At 48.6% G+C, this 24,996-nt stretch overlaps 2 protein-coding genes across 5 annotated transcripts in view; one reads left to right on the top strand and one right to left on the bottom strand.

Annotated features, from left to right (window-relative positions):
* PACC1 (proton activated chloride channel 1) overlaps nucleotides 1–18,473 on the top strand; it is a 38,799-nt gene extending 20,326 nt beyond the window's left edge. For 2 of the 3 annotated variants that reach the window (XM_016166462.2, XM_016166463.2), the window contains 6 exons: nucleotides 6,792–7,001; nucleotides 8,333–8,484; nucleotides 13,392–13,534; nucleotides 13,898–14,042; nucleotides 15,963–16,070; nucleotides 17,603–18,473. In XM_016166462.2, the coding sequence (XP_016021948.2) occupies nucleotides 6,792–7,001; nucleotides 8,333–8,484; nucleotides 13,392–13,534; nucleotides 13,898–14,042; nucleotides 15,963–16,070; nucleotides 17,603–17,764 (920 nt within the window). In that variant the 3' untranslated portion in view covers nucleotides 17,765–18,473. Of the gene's footprint in view, nucleotides 1–6,791; nucleotides 7,002–8,332; nucleotides 8,485–13,391; nucleotides 13,535–13,897; nucleotides 14,043–15,962; nucleotides 16,075–17,602 lie in introns of those variants that run through there. The other variant, XM_036234491.1, reaches the window with a different exon arrangement.
* Nucleotides 18,474–20,084: 1,611 nt separating this feature from the next.
* PPP2R5A (protein phosphatase 2 regulatory subunit B'alpha) overlaps nucleotides 20,085–24,996 on the bottom strand; it is a 63,006-nt gene continuing 58,094 nt past the window's right edge. For both annotated transcript variants that reach the window (XR_001599601.2, XM_016166461.2), the window contains exon 13: nucleotides 20,085–21,296. Coding sequence is in view for 1 of the 2 variants with exons in the window: in XM_016166461.2 (XP_016021947.1) it covers nucleotides 21,164–21,296 (133 nt within the window). In the remaining variant the exon portion in view is untranslated. The remainder of the gene's footprint in view (nucleotides 21,297–24,996) is intronic.

Here is a 24,996-nt window from a genome sequence, read left to right as displayed (position 1 = left end):
ATTATGAAATGCCCTTTTTGTCTCTCCTTACAGTTCCTCTTTTAAAGTCTATTTTGTCTCATTTAAGTATTGCTATCCCAACGTTTTTTTTTCAGTTTGCATGAATTATCTTTTTCTACCCCTTTACTTTCAGTCTGTGTGAGTCTTTTGATCTGATATGGGTCTCTTGTAGGCAGCATATGTATGACTCTTGTTTGTTTATCCATTCAGCCACTCTATGTCTTTTGATTGGAACATTTAGTATATTTATTCTTGAAGTATCAATAGATATGTAATTATTGATGAGTATGTAGTTATTGCCATTTTATTATTTTCTGATTGTTTTTGTAGTTTTCTATTCCTTATTGTCTTTCTCTTGTATGTTAATGACTTTCTACAGGTTGTGTTTGCATTTCTCTATTTCTTGTACATCTTCTAGATGCTTGATTTGTGGTTACCACATGCTGCTTATACACCGAGTTGTGTTTACAGCAATCTATTTTAAGTTGATGGTCACTGAGGCGCGAACACATTCTAAAATCATTACGATTTTTACTCACACCCTTTACGTTTGTTTTTGTCTTTTTTTTTTTTTTACTACTTGTGTTTGTGTTTATACCTTGATATATTGTTGTAATTATACATGATCTTCCTACTTTTGTCTTTTAACCTTTGTATTAGTTTTATGGTTGGCTGATCTATTGCTTTTACTAAAGTATTTGCCTTTGTCAGTGAGAATTATTTTCTTTCTTGTATTTTCTTATTTATGTTTTTGGTCTTTAAGACATCTCTGACATTTCTTGTAATACTGGTTTAGTGGTGAAGAACTCCTTTAGGTTTTTCTTGTCTGGGAAACTGTTTCTCTGGTTCCAAATGATAGCCTTGCTGGGTAATCTTGCTTATAGGTTTTTGTCTTTCATTACTTTGAATATTTTGTGCCATCCCCTTCTGGCCTGCATAGTTGTTGTTGAGAAATCAGCTGCCAGTCTATGGAAGCTCCATTGTACGTGACTAACTGCCTTTCTCTTGCTCCTTTTAAGAGTCTGTCTTTGTCTTTAATCTTTGGCATTTTAATTATGTCGTTCCCTTTTGTGGATCTTATTCAGGGTTATCTCGTTTGGGACTCTCTGCGTCCTGGACTTGTATGTTTGTTTCCAGATTAGAGAAGTTTTCAGTCATTTCTTATAACAGGTTTCAGTCCCTTTCTTCTTCTCCTATGGTGTGAATGTTGGTATACCTGACGTCCTCCCAGAGGGTTCTTAAACTGTCCTAATTTTAAAATTCTTTTTTCTTTTTGCTCTTCTGATGGGTGTTTTCCACTGCCTTGTCTTCCAGATCTCTGATTTGATCCTCTGCTTCATGTAATCTGATGTTGATTCCCTCTAATGTATTCTTTATTTCAGTTATTGTATTTTTCATTTCTGACTGGTTCTTTTTTGCTTTCTCTCTGTCGAAGTTCTCACTGAGTTCATCTATTCTTCCCCTCTGTTCATTGAACATCCTTATAACTAGTGTTTTGAATTCTTGTATCTGGTTGATTGCTTGTGTCCATTTTGTTTAGTTCTTTTTCTGGAGTTTTGTACCGTTCTTTCATTTGGGACATGTTTCCTCATTTTGGCTGACTCCCTGTGTTTGTTTCTGTGTATTAAGTAGATATGCTCTGTCTCCCAGTCTTGGCAGAATGGCTGTATGTAGTAGGTGTCCTGTAGGGCCTAGTGGCACAGTCTTCCTGGTCACCTGCGCCAAGTGCTCCAAGGGTGCTCTTGTGTGCGTTGTGTCTGCCCTTCTGTTGTAGTTGAGCCTTGATTGCTGTTGGCATGTCAGTGACTGGGATTGACCCTTAGGCTGGCTGGCTCTGAGAGCTGTTCATGACTGCAGTGGGCGAGCTGTTCTGTAGGGCCGTCCTCATAGAGTGGGATCTACGTATCGGGGCTCTGGTGGCAGCCGAGTCTGCCCTTCACATGTGTCATTTCTGGAGCTTGTTGGGTGGTACTGTAGTGTGCTCTGAAGCGGGCCACTGGGTGTCTTGAATTCTGGAACATCTTGGGAGGGGCTCTGTTGTAAGCCAACTTCAGCTGCTGCTTATGCTTGGCTCGAGTCCTCTTGGTATAAGCTACAAAGTGTCCTGTGGTTGGTTGCCACTAGTGCTGGGCTTGGAAGCAATTGAGACAGACTATGCTGGGAACCAAGGCCGGCTGCCACTGGTGTCAGGTTTTGGGACCCTTTCGTGGCATCACAAAGTAATCTGAGGCGAGCCACCCCTTATGCTGAGCTTGTGGCCGCTTAGTCGAAGCTACTTTCTGCACCAAAACTGGCCGCTGCTTATGTCGGCCAGGCTTGGGGCCATCATGGGAGTTATAATGCAAGTTGAGATCAGTCGCAGCGTATGCTAGGCTTGGGGTCACTTACCAAGAGCTATGAAGCATGCCAAGGCCAGCTGCAGTTTGTTTGGGGTTTGTGGACCTTAGAGATGCTGGCAAAGTCCACAGTGCAAGCTGAAACAGGTCCCGTGTGTGTGGAAGAGCTGCTGGAAAAGGCTTGGGGCAGGTGTGTGATTTGGGGAGGATGGGGTCTCTGCGAATCACCGGGGTGGGGTGATCGGTGTTAGCCAGATCAATGGAGAGCACAGATTTATCCCCCTGCCAGCTGTGTAGAAGGGGGTCTCAACAAAGGAACAAAACTGCGGCTGCCAGCAGTTTTGTCCCTGGAGGGAACTGCTCTGACCCTCCCACCCTCACCCTGAAGCTAGTCAGTTTAGTTCCTCCCCGTGTGTCTCTGGTGCTGTCTCTGCTCTGAGCACAGATCGTATGAGTTCCTGAGCGAGTGAGTCTGTGCTGGCCCCTTGAGGAGTGCCTAGGCCTCTGGCAGCCCTCTGTCTCACTCGGGCACAGTCCCCCTGGTTTTCACAGCCAGATGGTATGCAGAGTCCTCTTCCCAGCACTGGTGCTCCAGACTGCGAGCGGGTGTGGGGCTGGGCCCCTCCCTCCTCGGGTGCCCTCGCAGCCGGGAGCCTTCCAGCTCTCCGGATTCTTACACCGCACTGGCTGTGGGATCTGCCCATCTGCCTCTCCGCCCTTCCTACCAGTCTCGACTTGGCTTCTTTCTTCCTTAGTTGTAGGACTTCTGTTCAGCTAGACTTCAGGTAGTTCTCAGTGATGGTGGTTCTGTAGTTTAGCTGTGATTTCGATGTGGTTGTGGGAGGAGAGAGCCCAGTGTTTACCTGTTCTGCCGTCTAGACTGGAAATTCTCCCTCTCGTAATATTTTTTGTCTTTTTGGCTAGATTGGTTTTTCTCTGGATGCCATTTGCTTGAAGCATCATTTTTCCACTCCTTCACTTTGAACCTGTGTTTGTCTTTGGAGCTGAGATGAGTCTCCGACAGGCAACATAGAGTGGGTCTGAATTTTAACTCACCCCACTATGGGCCTTTTGATTCCAGGGCGATTATTGATATGCGAGGACTCGCTGTGGCCATTTTATCCGTTCTTTCCTGATTGCTTGGTACCCCTGTTGTTTCTTTCCCCTTGTGATTCCATCTGCTGGTTTACTTTGGCTGTTTTCTATGACTTTTTTTTTTTTTCCTGTTTGTGTCTTAGCTCTGGATTTTGGTTTCGTAGTTACCTTTAGGTTTGTGTTTAACGTCTCATGCATGCAATAGTCCTTTTTCTCCTGATTGCCCCTTTATCTTCAGGTGTACCTGTTCAGTTTTTTTCCTGTTTTTTTTTTTTTCCTTTTATGAATTTGTTTTCACAAATTGTTCTTTTTTATGTTGTACATTTGTTACTAAATTGCTGCCGTCATAGTTATTTTCAACGCCCCCTTTCACCCTTTAACCTTTGTAATAATTGTTTAATAACCTGTTCAAATAGGTTTGCAGTTTCCTGCAAGTTGTAAACCTTACACTATTGTTGTATGTTTTTCCTTTAGACCATCTTAAATTTAGAAACACATGTGTAAATAGCTTTCTGTATTGACCCAGCTACTTAATATGTCCAGCGATCTGTGTTTCTTCCTGTGCGTTGGAGAGTTACCGTCTGGCGTCCTTTCCCTTTACTTCTCAAAATTTCCTTTAGAATGCTTTGTAGTGCAGGTCCGTCGGTGTTGAAGTCTCTCAGCTTTTGTTTTAGAATCTGTATTTGACCTTCATTCTTGAAAGTTTGTTTCACTGGAATTATTTAATTCTGGGTATCCAGAATTTTTTGTCGTTGTTCAGCACTTTAAGGATGTTCCATTGTCTCTTGACCTCCATGATTTCCTATCAGAATTTACCCATCCTCAGATGTAATATCTTGTATGTTATGTCTACCCCCCTCCCCTCCGGTTGCTTTTAAGATATTTTCCCATCTTTTCATTGGAAGTTTGATTGCGATATGCCTAGGAGTGGTTTTCTTATTTTTTTCTGCGTGGTACGCATTGAGCTTCTTGGGTCTGCAAATTGATTTTTTTTTTTTCCTGCAATTTGGGGATGTTTGGGCCATTTTTTCAAATACTTTTGTGACCCATTTTCTCACTCCAGGTACATGTTGTTAAACTGTTGGATGTCGTCCCACAGTTATCTGGGTCCTGCCCGTATTTTTCTTCAGTCTTTTTTTCTAGATAAAATAACTTCTGTTAATATAACTTCAGCTGCACTGACTTTTTTTGTGTGGTATTTTTTGCTTTTAAGAATATGCAGTGAATTTTTTATTTCATTCATTTTTCTTTTAAGCTTTAGAATTTCCATTTGGTTTATTTCTTGTCTATATATTTTCCTTTGGGTTCTTTAAGTGCTGTAAAGTTCCTGTCAATTGCAGCATCCGGGTCATCCTGGTTCTGGCTTCTATATACACTGCTCTTTTTCTTTAGTACAGGTCACACTTTTCTTGTTCTTTTCTTGCCTCGTGATTTTTGATTGAATACTAAGCATTATAAAATACCGTAGAGGTTCTGGATTGTGTTAGGAATCTCCGAAGAGTTTCTGTCTTACCAGGCAGTTAACGTGTGGCAAGACTCAAGTTTCCACACTCCTGTCCCCTGCCTTAGCAGCAGCCGAAACCCCGACTCAGTTATTTCAGTTTTCAGCTGCTGCTTTTTTACGGGGTCACCTGGGGTCTGTGGCTAAGAATTTGAGCATATTTTATTTGCAAAGTTTGGGGTTCAGCCCCCATGTGGCTCCCTCCGTTTCAGGGTTTCCCTCTGACTCTCTGACAGCTCTGCCATCCCTGAGCTCTGTCCCCTGCTACCCTGACGGATGTCTCAGAGAGACTGGCGAGCGCCCTCAGCTCGGGCACAAGGCTGCACCTCTGCAGATCTCGTGGGGCGCGGTTGTCTTCTCTGGGGAGCAGACCGCCTTCTAGGTTCCGTTTGCTTTGGGTCATTCTCCAGTGACTTCACATAACATTTAAATATTCTGTTCAAGTTTTGTAACCGTCACGTGAAGAAGGGTGATGTTACCATGCTACTCAGTCACCGGTGGAAACCAGCAGCCCAGCACGTGTCTTTTTGGCTTACGTTCGAATGTACCTTCGTCCTCAGCCTTGCGCTCGTCGCTGTAGAGGAAATGGGGACCCGGTGTCAGCCAGTGGAGATGGCGCGAGGAGCACTGTGGGAGTGCCCCAGTCAGCCTGGGCTGCTGTCACTTAGTACCAGACTAAGTGGCTTAAACAGCACATTCTTTTCAGTTTGGGAGGCTGGAAGTCCAAGATCAAGGTATTGGCAAGTTTGGTTTGTTCCGAGGCTTCTCTCCTTGGCTCACAGATGGCCACCTTCTCCGTGGGTCTTCATGTGGCCTCTTCTCTGTGTGCGTGCATTCCCGGTGTCTTCCTCGTCTTGTAAGGACACTAGTACCGTTGGATTCGGGCCCCACCCTATGACCTCATTTAACTTTAATTACATCCTCACACATTCCTTCTCCATATACAGTCGCAGTGGGGGTTAGGGCTTCAACATATGAATTGTGGAGAGTATGGACACAACTCAGGCCACAACAGAGCGTAATCGGGGCTGTGGCTGGTTTGAAAGTAGGCAGGAGAGGCAGAGCTGTGTCGTAGGAATGGCATCAGGACATTTAATCAGCCGTTTAGTCATTCGCTGTGATACACAGTGTGCGGACTCTATTCCAGGCACAGCGTGAAGGGTTAGGGGTTCAGTCTGGACAAGACTAGCTCTTGTCCCGCCCTCTTGGAGCTCATAGACTGGGGGGATTAAACGACATGTAGACAGACAGCGACGTTTCAGGGTGACGACGGGGCAAATGGGTGCCCTGGGAGCACTGAGGAAGGGGGTGCCCAAATAAAGTTACGGGGTCGGGGAAGCCTTCTTTGAGCAAAGCCTTTCTGTACCAGAATGCGAAGGATGAGTTAGGAGCCAGCTGCGGAGGGAGGCTGCTCAGGCCAGGCAGGGGGAGTGGCGAGGGCGAGGGCGAGGGCGAGGGCGAGGGCGAGGGCCCGGGCCCGGGCCCGGGCCCGCAGGGCGCAGGGGCGCTGGAGGAACAGAGGGGGGTGTTTTGTGTAGTGGAGCTGGGGCCGTGTGGCGGGGCGGGGAAGGGTAAGGCCAGGTCGGGACCAGCTCCTTTGTTCGATTATAACTGTTTGTCCCTCTACGGAGGAGGCTCCTTAAAGACAATAACTGAGTGTCTTTTGGCTCCCGGTCTCCTTCCTGGCAGAGTGGGTGTGCAGTAAATGTTGACAGGTGCCATGTGTTAGGATTTGTGGTTGGGGGCTTGGCAGGGAGGTCACAGTGGGGGACCTTACCTCCTTGGGCAAGTAAGCGAGGGGGACCTGGACCTCCCCCAGCTGCCCCTGCGCTCTGGGTCACATGCGTATTGTTTTTCAGCCCTGGACAGCGAGTCGGCCTCGAGCAACATCCGCTTCAGCAAGGCCTGTCTGAAGAACGTCTTCTCAGTCCTGCTCATCTTCATCTACCTGCTGCTCATGGCCGTGGCCGTCTTCCTGGTCTACCAGACCATCACAGATTTTCGTGAGAAGCTCAAGCACCCTGTCATGTCGGTGTCTTACAAGGAGGTGGATCGCTACGACGCCCCAGGTAGAGCCTGTCTGGACCGCCATCAGGGCCCAGGGTCTGGGGCATCTACTTGCAGATGCTCCCTGAGCTGCCACTGCACTCCCAGGCCCGTGTCGGGCATGGTGGGCTGGGTGGGGGAGTCTGAGCACAGTCTGGGCGTGAGGGACACACCCACTGAGTGCATTGTGTGCTGAGGGAGGTGGGCAGGGCCTGGAGTGGGCACTGCCTAGCCGGGTGGGCAAGGAGCACTTTGCACAGCGGAGGATCTGAGCTGGGCTTTGACAGAAGGGAAGAGGGTTTTTTTGGAAGGAAGATTATCAGGAGCAGAGGTGAGTGTGGGGAGGCCGTGGGTTCCTCTGGGGAGGTCGAGTCTAGCCTGGCTGGAGCCAGAGACCCATGAGGAGAAGTGGGAGTTAAGGGCGGCAGGGGAGGCAAGGCTGTCGGGAGGTGGGTGGGGTCCTGCCTGGAGAGGGGGTTCTCAGGCCGCTCCATCCATGCCTCTCCTATCCCAGCGGGGAGTCCAGCCCCCGAGTGGGGCATCATTTGCCCCGGGAAGGGGAGTGGGGTGTCTGGCAGCGGACTCTGAGAGGGGGTATGCGGACAGGGAGGCATGAGCTCAGTGGGTTCAGACTCTGCCAGCAGGATGCCCCTGAGTGACCCTCCGATGGCCCGCTCACAGGACAAGCCAGCCTAAGGTCCCCTGTACCTGGGGCTTTTTGACAAATATGCTGGTCATGGCTCCTTGGCCTGTCTTTGCCTGTCTCGGATTTGTCTCGTCCGTGTGTCCACTTTGGTCTCTCTCCGTGGGTCTTACCGTTTCTGGTTTGTTGGTCTCCGAGCTCTGCCTGGGTCTGGGGCCTGTGCTGTGCGCTAAGTGTTTCTGGAACAGCGACCGTCAGCGCCGTGCACGCGGAGCCTGGGCTGGGGGCGCGGGAGGACCTGTTGGGAGGAGACTTGCTCATTGGAGCTCCAGGCAAAGCATGAGATGAGAGGGGGAATGAGGCGCGGGGGATCCCGCCGCGAGGGCCTCCCAGCGGAAGTGCGGGCGGGCGGCGGTGCGGGGTCGGCCCAGCCATGGCGGCCCCGGGAGTGTGCGGAGCAGCGTCTGGCACCGCCACAGGGGAGGCCGCAGCGAGGGTCGGGGGAGGAGGGGCGGGCTGTGTCCTGCATTAGAGCCAGCACGTGGCTCCCTGCCCTCCGTACCCCTTCGCGTCTCCCTCCTCTGCAGTCACCCGGGGGGCATTCTGCACTTAGGTTATTGGTGGGTGTGAAAAAATGTAGGTGCCGTGATTTTAGGAATGTGGTCGGAGACAGCGACTTCTGACGTTCACTCTTCCCTTCGTGCCCCTCAGGCATCGCCCTGTACCCCGGCCAGGCCCAGCTGCTCAGCTGCAAGCACCATTACGAAGTTATTCCCCCTCTGCGGAGCCCCGGCCAGCCCGGAGACATGGCCTGCACCACCCAGAGGATCAACTACACGGACCCCTTCTCCAACCAGACCCTGGTAACCTGCGTCTGGGTCTGGGCGCCCCTGCCCCGGGCGTCTTCTCCCTGCCCAGCGGCCTCTCCCACGCTGCGGTGCAGGCCGAGGCTGTGCTAAGTGGGGCCGTGGCCGAGGCTGGTTCACCTGCACGCAGGGAGGGTGTGAGGCCTGCAGAGTCTTTGGAGTGGCTCTCAGGGATTCCCCGCAGTGTGATAGGATCCTGTCCTCATGGAGGGAGGAATGGCTGCAGGCTGGGGCCAGTGTGACGGAGTAAAGCGGGTCCCACCCCTGACTGCTCAAAGGACTTGCCTGTGCGCTTTTTGGAAAATACAGATTCCCAGGACACATGTGGGGCTGACTCAGGGGATGGAGCCTGAGAATCCATAATACGCCAGTGTAGAGGAGGGGCCGGGCACAGGGACCGTGGCCCTGGAGCCACACACAGCCACGCAGCTCCGCAGGGGAGTAGGCGGCCGGAGGAGCGGTGCCCGCGCAGGGGTGCGAAGGAGGGAGGGAGCTTTGTGTTTTTCTCACACGTCTCCCTTTACAGCCCGGACCCTTGTTTCAGAAAGGGTTGAACAGGGCGAGCAACGTTTCCGGCTCAGAGAGGCAGGGGCGGTTTCCTGGGCGCGGGGACTCTGCACCGCGACTCACAGAGGGGCAGCGTGCCGTGTCTGTGCGTCTGGGCAGTTACAGCGGGTGGGTGTTTCTGGAGGGCCAGGTGCCCCAGAGGAGCAGCGGGCGGTGACGGTGACGCCGTGGGCAGGAGTGAGAGCGGGAGCGAAGCGCCCTGTCCTGCCCAGAGCAGGACCCGCTCCGCGGGCGCGGGGGCGGGTCTGACGGAGAACTTCGTAAATATTTACTCTAGGCTTCCTCCTGAAATCCTGTTGAAACAATTCCCACTCCCGCAAAGAAAAACTATATATAGAGAATAAAATATCCGCGTTAGACTTGCAAACCAAGAAAAGGGTATCATCGGTTGACCAGAAATTTTGAAAAACTGGTATGAAAAGTAAGTAGCAAAGTGGGTCAGATTAATGGAGCAAACAAACCAGGGAAAACCCAGACTCGCAAACAGACCTAGGCGAGGCCCGCGCAGAGGCGGAGGCTTTCCAGTCGCAGCTCCAGCCCGCCCGTCCAGAGAGCAGGCCTGCCGCAGGGGCGAGGCGTGGGGGACGCCGGCCGGCCGGGCCTGCAGCACCCTCTGCTCTCCGAAGGCGGGCCGAGCCCCTGGGTGAAAGGCCCCGGCTGTTCTCTGTGTAAACCGAGGGGAGGTCCCCTGTGTGGGCGTGGGGGCAGCAGGGGGCAGAGGTAGAGTAGACTGGGCTCCGCGGTGGAAGGGGGAGAACTGCCGGGAAGGGGTCTCTTCCGGGATGGAAACGCGTGGAGTGTGCGGCTTTGCTGTGCTCCCTGCCGCGCAGGGGTCCTCCCAGCCCCGGGCCGGTCCTCCCAGCCCCGGGGGAGTCCTCCCAGCCCCCGGGTCAGTCCTCCCAGCCCCCGGCCGGTCCTCCCAGCCCCGGGGGAGTCCTCCCAGCCCCGGGGGAGTCCTCCCAGCCCCGGGGGAGTCCTCCCAGCCCCGGGGGAGTCCTCCCAACCCCCGGGCCGGTCCTCCCAGCCCCCGGGCCGGTCCTCCCAGCCCCGGGCCGGTCCTCCCAGCTCCTCAGCGGGTCCTCCCAGCCCCCGGCCGGTCCTCCCAGCCCCGGGCCGGTCCTCCCAGCCCCCGGCCGGTCCTCCCAGCCCCTGGCCAGGGCGGGCTGTGGTTGGAGGGCCACTGAGGAAGAAACCCACGCCCAGACCTGTGCTGGGCAACTTGATTCTTCACTGGGAAACATGATGAGAATTAAGAGTCACTAGACACTTACATGAAGCGAACAACATAAAAGGACCAACAGGAGGACAGACTCCAGAACAGGGAAGTGGAAGCTGATGTACGTGAAGAGGAAAATGAGTTTTTAAATTTTAACAAAGAGCTAGGTGTACAGTAGAGCAGCCCTCTGGCGGGATCCCGCTTGGTTCCCCACACGCTTCCGAGCACAGCTGGTGCGGGGTCCGTGTGGCCCCCTCGGCTCCCCCCGGAGTAGCACGTGGACTCGGAGTCTTCGTGTTCATCCCCAGGCCCGTTCGTGCAGCCGCGGTGTGTGTTAGGTTAGCTGTGTAATTTAAATAATATAAGAACCCATGGACTCGGCACAAAAGGGGAGTTGTTTGCACGACCCTGGGTTGAACGCAGCGGCTGCGTCCTGCTGAGATGGTCAGTCTTCGCCAGTTCTGGATGTACAGATGTGGCCCTTTGCTGGGGGAGGGGCTGTCCCCTCGCCACTCCCTGTGCATCAGCTGCCCGCCAGGCCCGCCGCGGGGGAGGACTGGGCAGCGCGGGACCCCCACGCAGGGAAGGGAGAAGCAGGGCGCACAGCAGCAGCTCCGGGCAGTGAGGAGGGCCCGTGGGTGGGGACAGAGAGTCTGGCCGCCACTCGAGGACCTGGTTCTCTGTGGCCATAGTTGGAGTGGACATTAGAAGTGTTCCGCGCCCCCCCCCCCCCCCCCGCCCCAGGTCACAGGGCTTTGGGCACCCACTTCCTGCTGTAGAGGTGGGGCAGCGGCTTCGGGCTGGACAGTCGGACTTGGCGGTTGGCTCGTCATCCTTCCCCCCCTGCCTTTTCACGTGCGGGGAGATGTCTTCAGAAACGTGGGCTTCTGGCTGCGTCCTATCCAAGTCCAAGTGACCTAGCCAGGGCCCTCATCTGGTCCTGCGTTGTCAGTCTTCAGATTCTCATTTAGTCTGTCTCCCCGCCCCCTCCCGCCGTTTAATCTGGTTGACGTTTACCAAATGCTTTGCTCTGGCACAGTTAGGGTCACTGCCTCCTCTTCTCAGGACCGGCGTGTGTGTCTTGCTGCCTGCTGCATTGCCATATGCACAGGTTTAGCGGGTGCCTCATTTTTAGGTGGTCGTTACCATGACACAAAACAACTTATGTCACAGAGAACAGGCTAAGCTGCTGAACGGAGCAGACGCCCCAAACATGTGCGGCGGCTGAGACGAGAGGGAATCTGTCTGTCTCTCTGGGGACAGTCCAGGAGCGCAGGCCGTGCCCCGCTGCGGACAGTGCTGCCTCACAGGGTGGTTGGCAGTGGCTTCTGTCTGTCACTCTGCCGTCCCCCGGGCGTAGTCTCGGTCCTCGTCGTCAACACTGACTTGCCAGCGTGTGCGTACACGCCTGCTCCCGGGGGTTGAGAAGTGGAGGGCAAGCAGTCCCCTGGCGTGGACATGTCACCGTGTTGCATGAGTCACTCTGTGCACATTCCAGGAACTTCATCACGTGGCCACATCCGAGGCCAGAAGTGGGGGTCCAGCAGGACGACCGTAGTCTGCTAAGATCTGGCATTGGGGAAGTGGTTCCGGATCCGCAGGAGGAAGTGGATAATGGAAACCCAGACACTTAGCATGCACTGCTGCCACGAGTGTGTCACGGGAAAGGCTCAGGATTAACAGATGGACAGAGATCTCTTGGGAAAATGCAGCAGTAACCAGGAGTGGAGTAGCAATGTTAGCGTGTCAGTCAAAAAGGAATTTCAGATGCAAAGGATTAAAAGAGGGATGTTTAACATCTACGGGTTCCAATTCCACTGCTCTCCACTGTGACGATTTAATAGTCATAAATCTATACAAAACAGCATAGCAGACCTCTTAGAACGGGGGGCGGCAGAGTGACAGACAGAAGCCACTGCCGACCACCCTGTGAGGCAGCACTGCCCGCAGCGGGGCACGGCCTGCTCGCCTGGACTGTCCCCAGAGAGAGAAACAGATTCCCTCCGTCTCAGCCGCACATGTTTGGGGTCCCTGTTCTGTTCAGCAGCTTAGCCTGTTCTCTGACCGTGACATAAGTTGTTTTCAGGAACCGAAGTGTCATGGTAACAACCACCTAAATATCATCACCTCAGTGTGTGACCTAAACCTCTCAGAAATTCACAGACCAGACAGACAAAAAGCAGTAAGGGTAATGCGAATAGCACAGTAAATTTAGAGTATGTGCGTCACGCTTGGTGCCTGACAGTACGCAGCATTTATGAAAGTCGATGATGTATCAGAAGGTGGAGGGGGGAGGTAGACAGAGTAAAAGGGGTCAAACGTGTGGTAACAGAAAATAATCTGAGAGGTGAACACGCAGTGTAAATATATATGTGCCTCACTGTTAAAGGTACAGCCGAAACTGCCTGGATCTCGCTAACCAATGTCACCGTAAAAAACAAGTTGATGTTGTAAAAATATTTTTTCCCAAATTAACCTATCAATCCGACGTCATCAGTTAAAAGTCCCAGTTGAAACTTAAGCTAGTTTTAAAGTACATTTTGAGCACGTGTACAGAAGTCACCCCACGAGATTTGGGGATGGGAAGATGACGTGGAGGGGACCTGCCGGGCAGGTGCCTGCCTAATGGATACATCTCTGCTGTGTAGGAAGGGGGGCTTAGAGTCCTGGTTCACACCATGTACAGAACGGTACCTACAGGTAAGAAAGGTTAGAAAGAGCTGCTCTAAAGAAATATAGGAGAATATTGATATAATTTTGGTTTTTCTTAGCAAGCAAAACCTAGAAGCTATTAAAAGATTTCTGAATTTCACGACATCAACTTTAGAGCTTCGTAAAACAAATGACATTAAACACGAGGTTAATGGGAACCTGACTGACTGGAAGAAAATATTTGTGCAGAGAACAGATGGGAGTTAATATTTTTCAATAACGAGATTCTGCAGCGCAGCCAACCCACGAGGAGAGCGACGGAGGACAAGTCGAACGCGGCTCTGGTCGCACGGCTGGGGCTCCCTGAGCAGGAGGGCGTGGCTGGGCCCCCTTGGGGGCCGCAGGGGTCAGAGGGCGGGGAGCGCCCCGCGGCGCTCGGGCTGAGCCGCTGGCCTCGGTGTCTCCGCAGAAATCCGCCCTGATCGTGCGCGGGCCCCGGGACGTGAAGAAGCGGGAGCTGGTCTTCCTGCAGTTCCGCCTGAACCAGAGCAGCGAGGACTTCAGCGCCATCGATTACCTCCTGTTCTCCTCCTTCCAGGAGTTCCTGCTCAGGTGGCCTCAGGTTCCCGCGGGCGTGTATGCGCCGCCTCCTTCCGGCCTGGCCCGGCCCTGGCGGCGGGGAGGCCGGGAGGCCGGTGGCCAGCGAGGGCCCCTCAGGGCTGCGAAGCCCGGGTGCGCCGTGGGCCCGGCCACCGCGCTGGCCCTCTGCCGCCCTCGGTGCCCGCTGCGGGGAGCACGTGGGGGGATGGCGGGATCCGCCCACGGGAGGGGCTGCAAGGGCGAGGCTGCTGCTTCGAGGTGGCTGAGCACCCTCCGCATCCAGCTGGGCACCGAGCAGAGCTTGCAGAGGGGCCGGCGGGCAGAATCCTGCCGTGAGGCCTGACGAACTTGGACCTTTCTCCTCCGTCCTCTCAGCCCAGACAGAGTGGGCTTCATGCAGGCCTGCGAGCGCGCCTATTCCAGCTGGAAGTTCTCGGGGGGCTTCCGCACCTGGGTCAAGATGTCCCTGGTGGAGACCGAGGAGAAGGACGGGAGGGAAGCGGTGGAGTTCCGGCAGGAGGTAGGTGGCGCTGGGTCTGCTTCGCCCTGCGGGTGACACTCACCCCGAGTCAGACCGGGAAGCTTCGTAGAGCAGATGGCCTTGGTGCAGGCCCTTCAGGGAGAGAGCCGCCCTGGGCCGGGAGCTCCTGGTTCGGCGCACGTGCCAGGCCCTCTGTCACGGCCCGGCCCGTCCCGGCAAGACACAGGCGGAGCAGAGAGGCCTCCGCAGCGTGTCTTGCGCGACCTCCCCGCTGCTGAGACGCTGCCTAGAAGATAGATGATTTGCAGGGAAGAGAGACTAGGTACAGTGGCCTCTGGAGTGTTGTGGGCGCAGGAGTAAAATACTAGCTTTTTGTATTTTTTAAAATCCCATCCTTTTTCTATTTTTGAATGTTTCATAATGCGTGTAACATTAGAACATTAAGAGTAATGCCGCTTCACATCTGAAGGTACAGACATGTGGGGTGCACGCTCAGAATTTTTTACTAATGGGAGGTGTGATCCAAAAGCTTTCAGCCCACTGGCCTGGAGCCAGGAGATATGCCAGGAGTCTCTAGGCGTGATCCTGATGAGAGGGGACCTTGGAAAAAGGTGTGGCAGTGAGGATGGAGAGGTGAGATATTCTGGTCACCTTAACAGGGCTGTTGGTCAGTCACCACCAAAAGCAAGACTTCGCTGCCTCAGCCAGCGGCTCTCTGCGTCCTGCCTGAATCCACACACAGCCAGGCTGCATGCATCTGCGGCTGGGGGCCTGCAGAGGGAGACGGGGTTGTGCTCATGCTCTCTGCTCCTCCTGAGGGGCAGGCATTCCATTTGGGCCGGGATCCAAAGGGAAGCCTGAGGAAGGGGCAGGGCGGGCGTGGACCACCCACTCCAGCCAATGGGGCTTATCCAGGGCTGCTCCTTCCCAGGCTCTGGCCCCCAGGGCTGCTCCAGATTTCAGAGCTTTGGGAAAGGCAGAGAGCCAGTTTTCTTCAAGGGGATAGGCTTTATTCCTGCCTTAGGAGGTGACACCCCCAATTGGCAGTAGGTCCTTAAAATGTTCCGATGTCGCAAGATAACTGTCATCTGATTTTTACTCCACCCTTTTCACCAAGTACCCCAAGCCCTTTCTTGCCTGGCCCCACAGCAGCTGCGGAAGGGGACTCGTGTGTTCACCTCACGGTGAGGTGCAGCCCACGCAGCTCTCCTGGTGGCCCCAGCGGTGATCTAACACAGGGGCCCAAACCCCGGTACCTATACATATTAGAATGTCTTATGTGCTTTTTATCATAGTCTTCGTTGGAAGTCTTGGCAGGGGACACAGGTCCTTGAACAATACTTTAAATGCTTCTATGTCACGCTCATAGTTTAAGATACTTTCGTACATGTTGCTGCATCGATCCTCTCCACGCCTCAGTGAGGTGTAGGCATTCTGTCCCCAATTCACAGGTGGCAAAGCAGAGGCTCAGGTCAGAAGATGGACCCAGCCCTTCTGCCTCTGGAACCCGTGTGCTGTGTGTGGCACTGTGCAGGCCCTTTAGGGACTGGCGCCCGGATCTTTCACGCCTGCGGTTTACGCGGGATGCTCAGCTGGGTGGAGCCGAGGCTGCACTGTGTCCCTGTACACTTGAAGCGTTGAAATACTCAGCTCTTAAGATCAAGTATTTTGAAATTTGTGGTTTTTATGGCTTTTAATTGTCTTACACAGTACTTTGGTATAATTGGTGACAATTCAGCTCACCTATCATACACCCCAGATCTTATCCATTTCCTCAAAGAGTGTGGGAACCAGGGCAAGGCCTGGGCTCTGGCACGTTCCGGGGGTCTTGCATGAGAGATTTTTGGCTCTGTTCCTCCAAGATGCTGTGAGGGGAGCCAAGGTCCAGTGCTCCCTAATTGTGCTCTCCTTTCCCGCGGCCCAGGCCAGGTGACACCGTTCTCTCTCCTCTGTCCCTAGACGAGTGTGGTTAACTACATTGACCAGAGGCCAGCTACCGAAAAAAGTGCTCAGCTGTTCTTTGTGGTCTTTGAATGGAAAGATCCTTTCATCCAGAAAGTCCAAGATGTGAGTATTGTTTAAGGTTGTGAGAGCATTTGGGCTTGTCCTTGTAGGTTGTCTCTGTCTTTCGTAGCAGTTCGTCATTTGTATTTGACATTCATGTTCTGTACCATGTGTTTAATTGATTTTGTCTTCATCACTAGACTGTCCCTGTGAAGGTGAGGATTGTGTCTTTTGTTCACTGTAATTTATTTGGTGTCTATCAGAGTGCTTAGTACAGAGGAGCTGCTGAGTCATAATATTAATCGAACGAACAGAGTAGAAAGCATTAAGCTCATATCTAGATTACTGCTATTCGGAAGCCATTCTTTTTTTGGATGAGAACTTATTATTTGTAGTAATTCAGAGGAGAAAGGTGCAAATAAAAAATTAACAGTCAGTTAATGCCGGATCCTCAGAGTCACAGTCTTGAAGGGGAAGAGCAATGGGACAGCTCCACTCAAGGCGCATTCACGAGACATTGTCCACCACAGCCAACCTCAAATCGATACTGTTGACATGTAGATCATCACAGGATGTCCTGACATGGCCGTGGCTTGGGGGAAGATGTCTCATAACTGAGACTTGAACAGGGAGGGTCTGTGCGACACAGACGTCCTCCACTATCACCCACGTTAATCGTGGATCGGCGAAGCTGTGCCCGTAGAGGCACGCGCAGAGGCTTACCGAATCGAGATGGGGTGGAAGGATGAACGCCTTCGGCTCTACACGTAAATGTGTGGTCAACATTTCTTAACCCGCTTTATTCAGTAAGAGGTACCTGTCATGGGCCAGTGTGTGCGTTGTCACTCAACTTCACAACAGCCCTACCCAGTGCAGGTGATAGAACCATTTTACACAGGTAAACCCGAAGGTTCAGATTGTCTGATGTCATCCTACTAAACTGGGGCTTCAAAGTGCTGTTTACCATGACGGGGAACTCACAAACCCAAGATGTGACGTCAGCCTTGAAGAGTTTAACATTTAACGAGTGAGCCATCTATAGCTGTAAAGCAACTATTTCCAGACAGTAACTGCCGGAGGAGACAGTGAGATAAATACCTCTGCTGTAATCGAGAGGGTTTTGGCAGAAAGCTCTGAGGAGCCCCGAAGGGTTAGTAACTCTGGGTGGGAGGAAACATCACGGGCAGGGCGTGGGGCACAGCTTGGAGCCAGGAGTCCCTGAGGTGAGTCGTTGGACTGGGTGGGAGAAGCTTGCAAAATGGGAAGAAAACAAGGGGAACTGCCCTTCTTATGGATTGGGTCGAGTTTTAGGGAGATTTGTCTCAAAGCAAGGTCACTTATTGTAGATTAGACCCAAAATTTAAGTTCAGTACTGAGTTTCTTATTTGTACGGAGCTTTTTTGAAAAAGTTTTTTCTTTCAGAATCACTATTGTGTCTTCCTCCTCAAACTGAACTGTGGACATTCAAGTAGGAATGAAGTACAGAGTTAGGGCAGTTTCAGAACCCAGGCATTTTTCTTGTTGCCCCAATGACACTGGTACAACCTAGAAAACTGAAGCAAACTAATAAGCTTGTGTTTGTTTCTGTTTTACAGATCATCACAGCCAATCCTTGGAACACAATTGCTCTTCTCTGTGGGGCCTTCTTGGCATTATTTAAAGCAGCAGAGTTTGCCAAACTTAGTGTGAAATGGATGATCAAAATTAGGAAGAGGTACCTTAAAAAAAGAGGCCAGGCGATGAACCACATAAGCTGAAGTCGCCTCGCGCTGTTGGCAGAACTGGTTCTCACCACTTCCGCTCTGATGAGCCGAGCTCCGGCGCTCCTGCATTCACCGGAAGGAACAGGCTCTGCTGGGAGGGACAGCCTAATGGGACAGACCCCGTGGAGAACCTCAAGTTATTTAAGTACTTAAATTATTGAACCCTTTTTGACTATGACATGAACAGGGTTTGTGGAAGATGGAATTATATATATCTGGAGTTCTGAAGGTTTGCGGAAGATGCCTTTCTTCTTCTTCTTTGGTTTGGTGTATAGTTCAGCCCTAACAGGATATTAAGACTCTGCTGTTTACCTCAGGTTTTTTCCCCCAAGGTTTTCAAAGTGGACGGAAGAGGGTATGACAATCTAGATGTGGAGGTCATGCTTTGAAAACTGCACTGTGCACACAGGCAGAACCTCTTATGTCTGGCACCACCTGCCATTTACATGGTCCAGCCTGACAAGCTTTCTCGTTTGTTCAATGTTAAGTAAGACTTTTAAAGCTACTAGAAACAAGTAATTAGATTTCCTGTGGACTGACTGGCCACCTACCTGTCTGGTTAGAATATTCGTTGATGCAAGGTAATGTTTAGAGTGATTAACACCCAAAAGCACTAGTATGTATATACATAGCAGGTGACTATTCAATGTATTTTGATGACTTCATTAACAGGTAAATAAAAGTTAGGCTAATACAAAAGGAATCAGTGTGCCAGTATTAATGTCTGCTCCGTCAGTAGGCACAGGTACACTTTCGTTCTGTGAGCTCCAAATAAAAGGCAGGGGGAGCCTGGACTCTGAGGTGGATGGATCTAGACCCCTGAGGTATGTCGCGACTGCATCCAGGGAGGGTTAGGGTGGGCATGGCAGTTGGTGGTGGATGATTAGGAAGAGTGATGGATCAAGCCCCATGAATAAGCAACAAAACCCCCCATCTGAGAAAGGGGCACTTTTTGCCTTTCCTTAGACAGAGACGAATACTATCTGGGTATTTTTTACATGGTAGCCATAGGCTGATGTAAAGTTATGAAACTGTTTCCAGAGTTTTAAATTATGTATATACTTTCTGCATCCGCAGAGGACTTGGTAGCATTTCCTGAATTTCATAGCCTGCCTTTAGGTAATTCAAAGAGAAAAATGCAAATGTATCTAATGTCTAACTTAGCAGCAAGGAACTTTTTTGGTTGAACTATTAAAAGTAAACTTGCATAAAGAAATGTTCCCTGCTTTTCTATGCCACAGGAGCACGCAGATTTAAACCTTAGTTTAGGTCTCATCTCTAAAATCTTGCTGTAAGACAATGCAAAACCAGGCATTTGTCAGCCTTACATTAACAGTACTGAAGACCAGGGGTGTACTTTTAAAGCACTTCTAAAGGTGACATACCACTTATTAAGTATCTGATAAAATTTGCTCCAGTGAACATCCCAAAACGGCACTTTCCGCATTGTGGAAATTGTGCTTTAGAGTAAGTAGGTAATTAGGAAGTGAGCATTTTTAGCTCATCCAAGAAAAATATTAGCTGCAGCCTGCCAAAATCTACGCTGGCTGCTTTTTAGTATGTGCCTAAACCTTCCACGAGACAGAGACTTCTTTAGACCTAACCCTCACTTTCTGGAAAGGCAGGGCCTGCCTTTCATTCTGTTTGTTCTGCAGTGGGGCCCACGCGTCCACCTGCACCACCTCCCGCTGTCAGTAGTGCAGCTGGCCTTGGCTTAGTGCGGAGGGTCTGGCAAGAACACCTGGATCTGGAGGTAAGGTGGCTGCCTCATGAGGCATGTACTGAAAAGAAAGAGGTCCTTTTCTTGTGGGACCACAACGAACAAAAGGAGTTGCTTTTACCGTGACCTAGGAACAGTGTGCAGAAGCCACGCTCGTTTTTCATGGGTGCGGAAGGCTGGAATCAGGCATCAGTAGTTGGGAACTTCATGATGTCTGACTTCTGACCCCGCCCAATCTCCCTGCCCCCCATAAAGAGTGTTATTATTTATTACATATTTTTAGATTTATCCTCCTGAGTCTATTTTAATTAAAAACATTTAAAGTAAGTTAAACTCACCCTCTGAACATAAAGGGACATGAATTATATCCTAGAACTTAGAATTTTATGCAAATATTCTGTATGAAATAGATACGTATCTGTTTTGGTAAATGGCTGGAACACTCAATCTGGCACAGTTTTCCTTTTTAGTTAGAATATATCCCACCATTTGCCTTAGAGTTTTCTCTGTGTGTGTGTGTGTGTGTGTGTGTGTGTGTATACTACACGTATAAAGGGACCCCTAAACTTAGAGCTGAAAAAAGTAGAGACGACATAAGGCAAAATACAAACATGGACTTTATTAAATGCTGCTCAATCCCCCAATGAAGATCTTTCATTACAAAACAGTTTCCCACACAACTGCAAGTTAAGAGATTGGAATGGTACTCTGATAACAAAAGATGTGAGAAATTCTTCACCAAGTAAAAACATACAAGACTTCTCTATAGTCAATTTTCTCAGAACTCTACAGAGGAAGCCTACTGCATTTCCTTTAAATAAAGCCAGGCAGTGACAACGAGTGCTCTGCGTCACCACATTGTGGGACTCAAAGCCTCCATCCCTGGGTCAGGAGGGGCCGGAGGAAGGGCAGGCTGTGGGGACTGGAAGGGCCCTGCCTGCAGGAGGAAGCGGAGGAATGAAGGGAGAGGCAGGTGCGTGTTCACCTGCGCTGCCTCCACCGGTGCGTGCTCGGCCCTGGGGCTCTGCACGTGAAGGGGGCAGTCGTGAGGAACACTCTGAAGAATTTGGTTTACTTTCCCAGCTTTTATTTATATTTTGTGCTTTAAAAAGCCTGGAGATTTAAGTTTTTGCTCAAATTCCAGAGTACAGTAATATCTCTAACATCAAGGAAGGCTTCGGGCAGGTAGTTCCCTCCATCATATTTCTGGTAGAGACAAAGGGAAGGGTGAGGGTTATACCTTAGTTTTATTTTAGGAAGTACTTTTTCCTAGGATTTAACTAAGGTCTGCAGCAATGTGAAAAGCACATTATAAAAGGGAAAAATATACAGAGCAGACTACTCTATGTGCAACACAATCAAAAAAAAGAATTCAAGTCATAATTCCTTACCACTCCCATAATCATATCACTCATTATAGAAGATAAAGTTCATTCATTTCTGTGAAACTTCAGAAGTGACACAATAAATCAATGATTAGACAAAGGTTACAATATACTGTGGCCATGATACAGCACAGGGCTATGTTTAGTCCATACATTTTTTTCATTTACAGTTGCCAGAAAAAAAATTGGCCTTTACTTATATTATACTGATGAGGTTTGTTTCATAATTTTTACATATTTCAAAAAAGTGTACAAAACTGCCTATCCAATAGAAGTGGCAGGCTTTTTTTATTCATTACTTGTATTGCTGAGAATACTGTGCATGTTGTAAGCACTGTTCTGTTTTTCTAGAGCTTTCTTTAGCTTTAGCTCCTCTAATTTTTTCCATAATTCTTCACGTTCCAATTCCTTCTTTTTCTCTCTGTAGGTAAACCAAAATTTTTGTAATCAGAAACTTTTATTTCAGAGCCTGAAGAACATACCGTTTGGCAGTTACTCACTTTGCACTTAGATCCCTCTACTAAAGTGTTCTAGGCCAGTTATCTGGAGCACCTAGTCACTCCTCTCTCCTGAGTGTAATTACCACCTCGGTGCCTCTCCTGTACCAACCGGAAGGTGCTACCTGCTTCCCCTCCTCTGCATGGTATCATGACCATCACCACCACTGCTTTATGGCTGACAAAGAACTTTTTTAAAAAAATAAAAGTAATTTTTTTCAATTACCATTGACCTACAACATTGTATTAGTTTCAGGTGTACAACACAGTGATTGGACGTCTGTGTAACTGCAAAGCGATCACCCTGGTAAGTCTAGTGCCAGTCTGACACCATACAGTTACTACGTTATTACTGACTACACTCCCTATGCTGTACTTCACATCCCTGTAACTATTCTGTAACTAGCAATCGTACTTCTTAATCCTTTTAACCTTCTTCACTTATACTTCCAACCCCTCCTCCCAACTGGCAACTATCAAAATGTTTTCTGTTTATTTATGAGTCTGTTTTGTTCATCTATATTCTTTAGATTCCACATATTAAGTGAAATCATGGCAACTGTCATCTTCTGTCTGACTTATTGCACTTATCACAATCCCCTCTAGATCCATTCCTGTTGTCACAAATGGTAAGCTTCCATTCTTTTTATGGCTGAGGAATATTCTATTGTATGTATGTGCCATATGGTCTTTATCCATTTGTCTGCCGATGGACACTTAGGTTGATTCCATATCTTGACTACTGTAGAAAATGGTGTAATGGACATAGGGGAGCATATATTTTTTAAATGAGTGTTTTGGATTTCTTAGGATAAACACCCAGAAGTAGAATTGCTGGATCATATGGTAGATCTATTATGAATTTTTTGAGGACCCTCCATGCTGTTTTCTGCAGTGGCTGTACCAATTCGCAATCCCACCAACAGTGCACGAGAGTTCCCTTGTCTCCACATCCTCACCAACACACGTTGGTTGCTTTACTGATGATAGCCATTCTGACAGGTGTGAAATGACAGCTCATTCTGGTTTTAATTTGCATTTTTCTGATGAATAGTGATGAGCATCTTTTCATGTTTATTGGCCATCTGCATGTCATCTTTGGAGAAATGTCTTTTTAGATCCTCCGCCTATTTTTTAATTGGACTGTTAGTCTTTTTGATGTTAAATTGCATGAGTTCCTTATATATTTTGGATGTTAACCCCTTATTAGACAAATCATTGGCAAGTATCTTCTCCCATTCAGCAGGTTGTCTTTTGTTTTGGCGATGGTTTTCTTTGCTGTTCAAAAATTTTGTTTGATGTAGCCCCATTTGTTTCCCTTGCCCAAGGAGACATATCCAAAAAGATATTACTAAGAGCAATATCATCTAGGAGTTTTATGGTTTCAGATCTTATATTTAAATCTTTAATCCGTTTTGTTTATTCTTGTATATGGTGTAAGAAAGTGGTCTAGTTTCATTTTTTTGTATGTATCTGTCCAGTTTTGTCAACACCGCTTATAGACGAGACTGTTGACCCCACTGTATATTTTTATCTCCTTTGTCAAAGGTTAGTTGACCATACCGGCGTGGTTTTATTTCTGGGCTCTATTCTGTTCCATTGATCTGGGCGTCTGTTTTTATGCTGGTGCCATGCTGGTTTTGGTTACGATAGCCTTGTAATAGAGTTTGATATCTGGTAGTGTGATATGTCCAATTCTGTTCTTCTTAAGATTTTTTTTGGCTATTCCAGGTCTTTCTGGTGCTATATAAATTTAAGTATTATATATGTTAGTGCTATGAAAAATGCCGTTGGTATTGTTATAGGGATTGCTCTGTATCTATAGATTGCTTTGGACAGTATGGACATTTTAACGACATTAATTCTTCCTATCCAGGAGCATGATATATGCCTATTTTATTTGTATCTTCTTCAGTTTCTTGCTTCAATGTCTTTGGTTAAATTTATTCCTAGGTATTTTTATGTAATTGTAAGTGGGATTGTTTTCTTAATTTCTCTTTCTGATAGTTCGTTTTTGGTGTATAAAAATGCTACCAAGTTCTGAATATTAATTTTGTATCCTGCTCCTTTACCGAATTCATTTATCAGTTTTAACAGTTTTTTGGTGGAATCTTTAGGTTCTCTCTAGATAGTATCATGTCACCTGCAAATAATGACAGTTTTACCTCTTCCTTTTAAATGTGGGTGCCTTTTATTTCTTGTTTGATTGCTGTGGCTAGGATTTACTACTGTAAATCCTAATTTCTATGTTGAATAAAAGTGATGACAGTGGACTTCCTTGTCCCTGATCTTAAAGGAAAGGCTTTCATGAGGTAGGCCTTTATTGCTTTAATCTATTTCCTGTATAGGAAAAAAAGTGCAGCTCACTGCCAGATTTAAATTTAATTTTACATAAACACACTCTTTGAGGCTGAAGCAAATGATTGGTTTTTAATGTGAAAATATAAAAACTGTTCTTGGAATTATTTCTAAACAGAATTTATCTCTAATGTTAATGTAACAAATGTACACATAAATTGGATTCATCAAATGAATCTTGGGCTAACTGTTCAAGAATGTTAACATCATGCATAGGAATGCTATGTTTTCTAGGATTTGACATTTTCAGTGATTGAGAATTCCTATAATTTATAAATGCCACTACTAAAAACATTGCTATAAATAGAATGATGTCACTTGTTTCCAAAGATTATCAGTCTATTAGAGCGATGAGAAAATAATAAAGGGAGATTTTCGTGGCAAACTTTGGAGGTAAGGTTAGGAATGTAATCTGCGAGTTATCCTGGGGTGAACATTGCAGCCACAAGCGCCACCAGAAACTTCTCAGGGCAAACAGGAAATGGGTCAAATCTCCCTCTTAGCATTGCTTTGGCTGTGGCCCACAGTTGTTGGGTCATTGTGTTTTCATTTTTATTTCAAGGTATGTTTTGAGTCTTCCTTGTTCTTGTTGAGGAGCCTGTTATATTTAGCGTGTGTGTGGGTGTTTTCTTGTAATTGATTTCTAGTTTCATGACACTTTGGTCGGATGTTTAATGTGATTTCAATCTCCAACTTATCAGAGTTGTACTGTGGCCTAACATGTGGTCTATCCTGGGAAATGTTCCATGCACACTTGAAAAGAATGTTTATTCTGATGCTGTTGGGTGAAATGCTCTAAAAATATCAGGTCCATCTGGTCTCTATGGAGTCATTTAAGGCTGTTGTTTCCTTGTTGATTTTTTGCCTGATATATCCATTGATGTCAATATGGTGCTAAAATACCCTACTATGACTATTACTGTTCTCTTCCTTTATGTCCATCAGTATTTATATATTTAGGTGCTCCTGCGTTGGAGTGCATGCATGTTTACAAGAGTTACAGCCTCGTGTTGGATTGATCTCTTTATCATTATGAAAATCCTGTCTCTTATTACAACCCTTGGTTTAGTGTCTACTTTGCTTGAAATAAAAGTACTGTTATCCCAACCTTTTCAATTAGTACGAAACGTCTTTTCCCAACCCTTTATTTTCAGTCTGTGTGTGTCTTTCTATTTGAAATAAGTCTCTTGTAGGCAGCATGTTTTTGTTATTCAGCCACCCCTCGTCTCTTCATTGGCGCATATGATTGATAGGTATGTAGTTACT

This window comes from Rousettus aegyptiacus, unplaced genomic scaffold (assembly GCF_014176215.1).
Source record: "Rousettus aegyptiacus isolate mRouAeg1 unplaced genomic scaffold, mRouAeg1.p scaffold_m13_p_17, whole genome shotgun sequence".
Lineage (NCBI taxonomy): Eukaryota > Metazoa > Chordata > Mammalia > Chiroptera > Pteropodidae > Rousettus > Rousettus aegyptiacus.
The sequence above is the reverse complement of the archived record's forward strand: the minus strand, read 5'-3'. Positions and strand labels throughout refer to the sequence as shown.